This window comes from Etheostoma cragini, chromosome 23 (assembly GCF_013103735.1).
Source record: "Etheostoma cragini isolate CJK2018 chromosome 23, CSU_Ecrag_1.0, whole genome shotgun sequence".
Classification (NCBI taxonomy): domain Eukaryota; kingdom Metazoa; phylum Chordata; class Actinopteri; order Perciformes; family Percidae; genus Etheostoma; species Etheostoma cragini.
Window position 1 is genome coordinate 7,076,672 of NC_048429.1, and position 9,862 is coordinate 7,086,533.

At 43.1% G+C, this 9,862-nt stretch overlaps 1 protein-coding gene across 9 annotated transcripts in view; it reads right to left on the reverse strand.

Annotated features, from left to right (window-relative positions):
* The window catches only part of pcloa (piccolo presynaptic cytomatrix protein a), a 62,144-nt gene extending 52,878 nt beyond the window's left edge, over nucleotides 1–9,266 (reverse strand). For 8 of the 9 annotated variants that reach the window (XR_004655524.1, XR_004655523.1, XM_034864031.1 and 5 more), the window contains exons 1-2: nucleotides 3,702–4,166; nucleotides 688–1,756 (exon numbers count right to left, since the gene is read on the reverse strand). Coding sequence is in view for 7 of the 9 variants with exons in the window: in XM_034864031.1 (XP_034719922.1) it covers nucleotides 688–1,756; nucleotides 3,702–3,913 (1,281 nt within the window). In the remaining 2 variants the exon portion in view is untranslated. Of the gene's footprint in view, nucleotides 1–687; nucleotides 1,757–3,701; nucleotides 4,167–9,024 lie in introns of those variants that run through there. The other variant, XM_034864034.1, reaches the window with a different exon arrangement.
* Between the last annotated feature and the right edge of the window lie 596 nt (nucleotides 9,267–9,862).

Here is a 9,862-nt window from a genome sequence, read left to right on the forward strand (position 1 = left end):
GCTGGCACAGTATCTTCCTGTGGCCATGACATGAGTCACCTTGATCAACATTCCCTGGGTCCATATGGTCCCTCTAGTCCTCAAATCATGTGCCACTCTTATGAGATGCAGTCCCTTTGTCAGGTTCAGAGACCAGAAATGTAATGCTAACAGCCTCATATTGGATATAATAATAGTTGGTCTTATATTTTAACCTACTTAAAATATATATTTTTTTCATTTGAAACTACCATATCTTCAATAATTTCCATCGTTTCCAATTCAGTTTGACTGAGAATTTCCTCTCTCTATATCACAAAGCAATTTAATGATATTGAAGATGTTTATTAAACTCTTAACAACACTTGAGTTTAAGTATCGGAGTAAATAAGCTTTGACGATTACATTTTGCAGTGGATTGTGGATTTAGCAAACTGAGTAGACACTTTGATATGTTGCAAACTGAAAATGTTATAATTTGTGACTTTTCCCACTGCATGCAATCAATTACATTGACTGTCTTGTGTGTTATCAGACAAATGCCAGAATCCCTGGCAGTGGTCTGGTGTTCTATTTGACCGTTGCATAATGTTTATTTGGAAGACTGACAGCTGCATATGCAAAAATGCTTATATTAATGTAATTAATTAAAGGAACATGTTAAAGAAAAAAGAAAAGGTTTTAAAAATAACGTAATCACTGTCTTACCGCTGAGTCTGGGGGGCTGAACCCACAAAGGCTGCAGACCTGGTTTTTACACTCAGTACAGTTGTTGTAATTTGGGGGGTCCTTTGATCCAGTGTTTAGCTGGGTGGTCTTACAGAGTGGACAGAGTCCTGCTCCAGGTTTTCCAACCCCCTGCCGACCAGGAGGCCCTGCGCTCTTAGCTGGCTCTACAGAATGAGCCCCAGGGCCTTGTGGCCCTTGCTGTTTGGGTCCAGGCTTACCAGGTCCTTGCTGAAGGGCTCCACCTTTTTGCTGGGGAGGGCCACTCTGTATGGCACCTTGACCTTGGTTGGGGGCCTGTTGCCCTGGGGGTCCTTGGCCTGGTTGACCCTGACTTTGCCTGGGGACCTGCCCAGGGGGTCCTTGGCCAGGAGGACCCTGGCCAGATTTTGGCCCCTGGCTTGGTGGCCCTTGTCCTTGCCTGGGGGCCTGCCCAGGGGGTCCTTGGGCAGGAGGACCCTGGCCAGATTTTGGCCCCTGGCCTGGTGGCCCCTGTCCTTGCCTGGGGGCCTGCCCAGGGGGTCCTTGGCCAGGAGGACCCTGGCCAGATTTTGGTCCCTGGCCTGGTGGTCCCTGTCCTTGCCTGGGTCCCTGACCAGGGGGTCCGGGAGGGCCCTGACCCTGTTTCTGAGGTCCTCCCTGTTGTGGTCCCTTTGGACCTGGCCCTTGCTGCGGGCCCTTGCCTGGTGGCTTTCCTCCCTGCTTGGACTCATGTGTTGCAGATGCATCTCCCTCCTCCTCATCTCCAAATATCCCAAACTTGGGGATGTTGACAGAATCCCCCATGGAGGATATGGAGGAGGAGACAGAGGAGGTCATAGATGACATGAAGCTGGAGCCAAACATGCTGGATGACTTGGTCTCTGGGTCTTTTGGCTCCTGCCGGAATCTGGATTCAAAAAGGCTGAGGGATGAAGGGCTCCGGCCCGGTGTGGGCTTGCCAGGTGGACCCTGGTTGAAGGCGTCTACAGTACGACTCTTACTAAGACCTGTAGGGCCCCTGGAGGCCCCTACCTGCTGGGAACGCTGATGGGTATCAGATTCTGATGGTCTGGAAAAGAGAAAAAGAGAAAGTTTTTGTTATCACTGCTTTTTTGCTATTGTTGAGTTGTGTTTACTTTGGAAATGTGAGAACATTTAATAAGCCAAGTCCACAACAACTCTAAGCTGACCCAGTGCCAAAATACAAACAATGGATGAGAGTTTAAGACCAGATGGCTCAGTTATATACTTTAGCTCATTAACCTGCCTTATCTTTTAATTTGTCACTGTAATGTGTGATGTGGGTGACACTAAATTCATGAAGAACCTAAATAGCTTTTATATTAATTAATGCTAAAACATGCTAATTAAAAGTATCAGTATTTGTAGTCTTTTCAATGCATTTACTATTTCCCATCTCAAACAGTATTGCTTATGATCTTTAGCAACTCCCCTGTCTCTACTGTAGCTTTACTGTGCTAAATTAAGACCACAAAACTAGCTCTTTGTTAATCTCAGCCCCTTTCAACACATCAGTGGACACAGAACGGGAAGCTAGCAGCCCAGGGGTGAAGCTGACAGGAAAATGAATACCGCTGAATGACATGGAGTGTAGATCATTGAGATAAAAAGGGAAATGTTTGCCTCTATGGGGGTAAGATGAGACATCTTTGTTAGCGCAAGCTGAGAGGCAACCTACACAACCAACACACACTGCGAAGCACAAGCTTCCTGAACCTTAGAGAAATCCATCAATGTAGGCTAATGTTTTGTTCTTGTATGATGATGTGTGTATGTAACACAGGCTGATATTTGAAAGTCCCTGGTGCTTATGCCATTATGTCTGAGAAAAAATTACATTACCGGGCAATAAAGTTTAATGTTGTAATGAATACAGCATTTGATTTTCTTTTTTAGAATGAGCACTGAGTAATACATGAGCTAACATTGTAAGTAGTAGTGTTGCAATGCTATTGGCCAATGCACTGCAGAGGACAGCAGCGGCATATTCCAGCACCATGGACAGAGACCAGACTCCGAGACCAATGCCAAAATGAAATCCCACTTTAAAATACAAGTCTGTGAGTGATGACATTAACGCTGCTGTTCTATGTATAGTCATATGTCTATTAATGCACCCCTCCCCCCTCCATCTCTAGCTCGGGTATAAATAAAAAATGATCCTCCAATTAGAGCCATTTAGCAGCACCGCACATCCTTTTATTAGATATTGAGGAATCTTTCATTATAATATGAGTTATATTTCAATCGGAAGCGTGATGGAACTGGCAGCATATTGTTTTCATTGGCAGCTTTCTACCTCCCCCCCCCCTCCATAACACAGCTTATTTCCCACACAGCCGATTAAAATCCAATTTATGCGAGATTCAGAAGTAAAGAGTATAATTGGCAATATTTAGCGGATACACGGCTGATAAAGGTAGGGGATTTGTTTAGCTGGTTGTTCAAACGTCGTTCAGATGGGGAAAAAAAACTGAGCACGACAGATTTTCTTACCCAGCAGGCTTTTCGAAATTTCGCACAAATACTGGAGGTGTGTCTCTCTGAACTCACACGGAGAGACGACCCGCGGACACAGAGTCAAACCATTCACCAATTCAGATTAATTTTTACACATTGAGTCTTAGAAAAGAGAATGACGAGCGTTAAAACGAGGCCTGCGCAAATGTGTAAATACAGCAGCTTGTCAATTAAACGTGCCCAGGCAATATTTGAGCTGCAAGGTATCGGACGAGAAATCGTCTGTCATGCTGATCTTTAAATGTTAAGGATAATCCATTACAGTGAGCTGGAAGAACAGAATCATTTTTTAGTGCGGTTGGGAGGATCATAAATGGGCGTGAACAAGCTCCCTGTCTCCTACAGCATCTTTGACGCTTTCCAATTGATTCTTGACACAACCACAACACATCCATCGGACCTCTCTCACGAATCATAACGTGGTTAGTGTGGATACTTTAAGTGCATAAAAATGCTGGTAATTAAAGCCCTGCCTTCGTGCAGCAGCTGCGCCTCCGGGCTGCCTGGCTTGCGCCCTTGACATCGCCGCGGCGAGCTGCCTCCTCTGCTCCTCGCTGAGTTCACTCAGGTTGACCGGTGTCCCGTCGGGCACCCTGACGAAGCCGCCCTTCCCGTCAGGTGCCAGCCCCTCTGGTAGCCCGGACGGCGGCCCTTCGCCTCCTTCCAAGCTTGCTTCGTTCCCCATGATCGACCCCTCCCGTCCACTGTATTCGGATCGAAGTAGGCTACGATCCGAGCCCCGTCCGCGTTTTTACGTCCAAAGCGCGCAGAGAAGACGGCGTTTCTCGGTATCTCGTAGCATCTCAGATGATTTTATTTTCAGCGGTTACTTTTCTTCTCTGTGATGTCGTTTCATTTCCATCGTTTCTCCTTGTTTTACCGTGTCGCGCATCTCTGCAGCTGTACACCACAGTTACCACAGTTTTCCGTGAGGCGGGGGGGGGGGGGGGGGGGGGGTTCCTCTATTTTACTATCGCTCAGTCAAAGAAGGTGGCTTCCGGTAGGTTTTACAAAAATAAAATCCTAATTAGCTAGTGTTTATGTAGGTATTAAGTTGTGTGTCATTGGGAAATAAATTAACTGCGTAATGTAGGGGCTGCAATTAATCTAAACATGAAAACCCAAAATATACACCATACCACACAAAGAATACCATGTAGGTCGTATAGCATAGCAGATGAGTGGAAAATAAGGCTATAGTCTTCACTTTAAAAGTCTAGACTTTTGCTCCGCCACCCTAACACTTCATTCATTGTAATCTCAAATAAAATAAATGTAAGGCTTTTATATTGACACCAAATTTATTTCAGGCTCTTTCCGTTATCTTCATGTAACACTGGTTCTCTTGACGCAGATTCTCCAACAGCGTCTCGACTCTCCTGCTCACCGCGCATGTGCCTCCTCTGACAGGTGATCCGAAGACATCAGCGGAGGGAAATATGTTTTAAAGGGGACTTACTGAGCTAAATGTGTCTGGTTTGATTGTTTAAAGAATCGAGTATAAGCTGAGGGGGGTCATTGATGTGGTTTTGTTTTAGTCCTTTGTTATCATTTTAAGCTAGAAATACTAAACCTGTAGTGGATATTCTTTGTTGGAAAGTATCTGGAGCTCCAGCGAAAGGAAGTTACTGTGTGTATACTTTATGATCACACACCAACCTCTCCACATACATAGCTTATCTGTCTTGGTATATCCAAGAGAAAACTGCTTTCCCTGGATTTATACTGTATATAATAAGTACATGTGCCTTTTCATCCAGGACTAGCCATTCCACAGAGCAACTAAAAGCATTAGAGCAATGGCATTTAAAATGACATAAATCTACTTTTGGGTGAAATTGCTACCATAAAATATTCTAAAACACAGATAAAACATCTGCAAAGGTCTTCAGATGGCAATAACATGACTAATATTGCATATTCGTTGCTATTTCTTTTCAGTTAGCAGCTGTCAGATGTGTCATTTATATCTTAACGCTTTATATTCTCGAATGTGCAACTGAGGGCTGGCAGGAAGCATGTGGGTACATCAGGTTGACTGTAGCCAGATACATCATAATAAATTCTTCATCTCCTCTTGTGAGTACTATCACGGAGAAGCATGTGATGAAATAAGTGTAAAATAAAAGCTCACTGATAAAAGAGAATCAGAGGCTACGGTATGTTGCATCTAGTATGTGAACATGAAAGTAAAATGAGACAGAATTGAATTTCATCAGCCCACATGCTGAAAATGACTACAGAACAAACCTATAGTATATTTAGCTCCACTGTACTGAGAATATGCACGGCCAGTCACCCGATCCTGCGCGTAGGATATTAAAATCTGTCGGCTCTGCTCTACATCCAACTGATGTGTTGCATTATGACAGCGAGTGCTCATTTGCTGTGTTGTTTGTGGAGCTCTGGGGCAGATGTGTCCTCTATGCACCCAGCTTAGAGCCCTCAGTCCCTGGGCAGAGGTGGCGAGGAAGACCGGGTGACTAGTCTGTACCAAGGGGAACCCAGACAGATATTAATGTGCGTCCATCGTGTTTTATTTTCTTACTACATGGAAAAGATTTGGAGTAAAAGGATTAAGGACAATGTGACACTATAGATAATTATTTAAGTCAAATGGTAGCTGTGATAACAGCTCCTGCAAGTGGAATACAAGATACCATTGTATTCTGTGTCTTTGCTGTTGTGTGCCTAACCATTTGATTTTGAGCTTACAAATGATACCAAAATATAGCACCATTTGAATCGTGAGGGTAAAGCACAGCATATATATGTTTTCTCTGTTTCCTAGTTTGACATTTTTGGAATTTGATTTCTAGCAAAGAGTTAAATGACTAGATTTAAACCACTCTAATGTCTGCCCAGTAAACCTGAATATACATGGAGACAGGAGATGGTTAGCTAAGCTTAGCAAAACGACTGGAATTAGGTGTAAACAGCTACTCTGACTCTGTATTTTTCCTGTTGGTTAAGAAGAAAGACACTCTTCCAGTGAAATAGCATGGCACTCAATCCCCAAAACCCAAACCCTGTTGATTTTACAGCTTAAACAAATTGGAAATAATGTGTTAATTAGTGAGTTTTGAGGTGGTGGCACATTTCTTTAACCTTTCCAAGGATCTAAGCCACCCATTTACCGCTGTTTCTAGCGTATATGCTATGTTAAGCTAAGCTAACTGTCCCCTGGCTCTGTCTTCAAGAGGGTTATGTGCTATATTTCTTGCACTGAAAACAACTTAAACACGGTAAAAACAATAAGTTCTGGCTCTATGTGAAGAAAATAAGGCTGCACCCGGCCAAGAAATAAAGCCTTTCCCTTCAGACAGAGCCAGGCTAACTGTTTCCCCCTGCTTCCAGTCTTAATGCTAAGCTAAGCTTAGCTAAGCTAACCGACTCCTGGCTCATACAGACATCTTATCTAACTCTCAAAAAGAAAATATTCATATTTCTTAAAATGTAAATTGTTGTTGTGTAAATGTTTCCCAACGCGCTTGCCCAGACCTGAGTAACAATCTTGACTGACGTGATATATGGTCTAACATCCCAGAAGTATCACACAATCCAGACCATCAGCAGATTCACTACAATTTCATTCATAGGACATATCTCACCCCTGTGAAAATGCACCACATGAAAGTAATTAACAGCCCTTCATGCACTTTCTTTCCACTGAAAGCTCAAGGCACATGTTCTGGGATTGCTTTCTTGTTGGTCAGTTCTGGAACAATATTGCATCCAAAATATCTGCCTAGATTAATGTTACTGTACCTGTTAGTATCAGTGTTTTGATTCTGAATGATCTGGCTCCCCTTCAGCTCTCTAAAAGTCAAAAATGTGCTGTGTTTGCTGGACTCCCGGCTGCTGAGAAAACGATTGCAACCCGTTGGAAACTACCTCATGAGGTGTTCTTTTACATGGACCCATTCCTTTTTGGATGTAATATACTGTATATGGAACTCTCTACAGCTCGCTTAAATGGAGCGCCAGAAAAGACTTTGGACACTTGGTTCAGCATTGCTGAATCCTTGAAATCCATGCTGTTGACTTGTGCTACAGCCTTCTGACCTATATTTGCGCATGTGTTTGGTCTCTTATCTTATGTCTGTCTTTTTGTTTGTTTGTTTGTTTGTTTGTTTGTTTGTTTGTGTGTGTGTGTGTGTGTGTGTGTGTGTGTGTGTGTTTCTGTATGCATTACTTGTCAGCTGCAGACATCACTCTTACTGTTATGTTTTTATTAGGTTTCTCTCCTTCCCATCTTTCCTCTGTTTTTTTTTGGGTCCTGGGACACATTGTCATGTCTTAGCCTATTGTTTGTAATCTTTAAATAAAAACATTTGATCACAAAAAAAGTGTAAAATGTTTCCTTTAATAGATTAGAGGCGGGGAAATGGCCATACACCAATATGCTGTTGACCATGGTGAGTGTTGTGTTTGCAGGGTTCAAATCAGCTTTACTGTTACCTTTCATGTTTTGCCTTTTTCTCAACCAACAGTCCTGCTTCTTTATTTCCCCTTTTTATATGCACAATTTGAATCATATTTTCTTCATCCCTACCTCATCTCTTTGGCTTTCCTGTGTAAAGACATGCCTCATCTTTTTTTAGTAGTTGTCGTCCTCTCTCAGTGTTTCTCCTCCTCACGTCAGTGTGCTTGTAGGCAGTCTTGGTTTCTGTCTTCAGTGATAAACGATGAGTGTAGCGATTGCTCTGCTCCTGTGCTTCTTCCCACTGACCGCTGAAGCGTGGCCTGATTGTCTCTACGCTGTGAGGCGGAAGTCGCTCTTGCCCTTTTCTCTCTCTCTCTGTCTCTCTCTCATAAACATACTGACTGAAGTCAGAACGACCCAGTCTTGAAGCAAACACAATATCCCAGACAGACAGACACACACACACACACACAGGTGTAACCACACCACATCAAACACAGACCCTGGGGACAAGAACTCTCTGAGGCATGTGCAAACCCAGCAGTGTGTGTACACACACACACACACACACACACACACACACACACACACACACACACACACACACACACACACACACACACACACACACACACACACACCTATCAGGGCCCTTTAAGAATGTTTCTGTTTAAGAGTACACAGCATATTGAAATCTATCCCAGATAAGGATGCATTCCAGGAATCCCACTCAAGAAAATGAACAGCTAAATGTGCTTTAAGTACAGAAAGTAAAAGTTTTCACCCCGCAGTAGACTTCGCCTGTAACTGATATGACTTCATTAGATTGTTACTGAAGGATTGTGTATTTTTTATGTAAGATCTTAATTTGAAACATAACTAGTGCTGCTAAATAACTGCAGTGCAGTAAAATGCATTAAAATACATGAATTGAACTTTGTTACTTTACACCACTGAACTGATATTTGACAATTTGTGTGCAATGTATTTGTGCTGTGTAGCCTGGCCAATGTAACTTGAGTCTGGTAACCAGATAACACACACTGCACTGTTCATTAAATTTGGATACTCAGTTGGGGTACGAGGCAAAGACACTAACAAAGGCAATTTATTTTGCCATAGGGATCAGTGGAACTGAAAACCTAGCTTTAAAGCACTAACAATATACTCCATTTACCAAAGACACCACTGTCAACATAAGATACCGTTTAGACAAATATGTCCCACAATAACATCTTTTCCCCTGTAATAGAATGTAGTTCTTGTCTAAAAACAATCCACAAGAACTTTCCTATGAGAGCTTTTAATCCATAATCCCCTCTTCTAGTTAGAAACAAGCAGAAGCAGACAAGCAAAAAAGAGTTACATACCTTTACTTTAGCGTGGTAATGTGCAGGAGTATGTATCCACAAAGTCGGTATGATGAGGTAAGGGAGCTCCCGGGAGACGCTGTACTTGCACGTGATGTTTAATTTCTGGTATATTAGGACTGAGCCGTACTCATCCCTATTAGCAAACCTGGCACGCCCCTAACACCGCCCCTCAACGCCAATTTCACCTGACCACAGTCGCGGAAGCTCTCTTCCTTTCCGTTCCTTTCTCAGTCTTACTCTCGACATGCTTGCGCACAGGCACACGGGTAGGCATGCTTGGCTGCACCTGCTGCCAACACGCACACACTTACACAAACCAAGGCTCTGACACACAGACAGCCATAAGAGGCCTCTCTAATCCTATTTTCTACTGAGAGCTAAGCCAATCACACACCGCTCTGCATGCTAAGCCGTTTTCTTGTACACACATTGCATGGAGTCCTGCTGGAGCTCTCTGATATAGTTGAGTGTCAGGTTGACTCACTGGCAATCAACTGAAAATAACAAAACAAACAACAGCACAACAAAAAACACAAAACAAGCTCCAAAATCAATTATTCATCCCTTGCCAAACTACAATTTCCCCAAAGAATACTTTTCCTCTCAGCAGCCACAAGCTGCACTGAGAAACTTTAAATACAACCGTCTGTTGAGGCCAGTAAACACAAACAAAGTAAGTGGTATATTATTTCTCTGCAGTATTTGAGAAATAGGCCGTATTTTTTTCTCATGGCATGTAGTGGCAGATCTTTCAACCTAAATTCTCTGTGAATACTGTTCCTCTCCTCGCTTCCTAAAGACACACAAAGGCGTCTGATTCAGACACTCAACACAA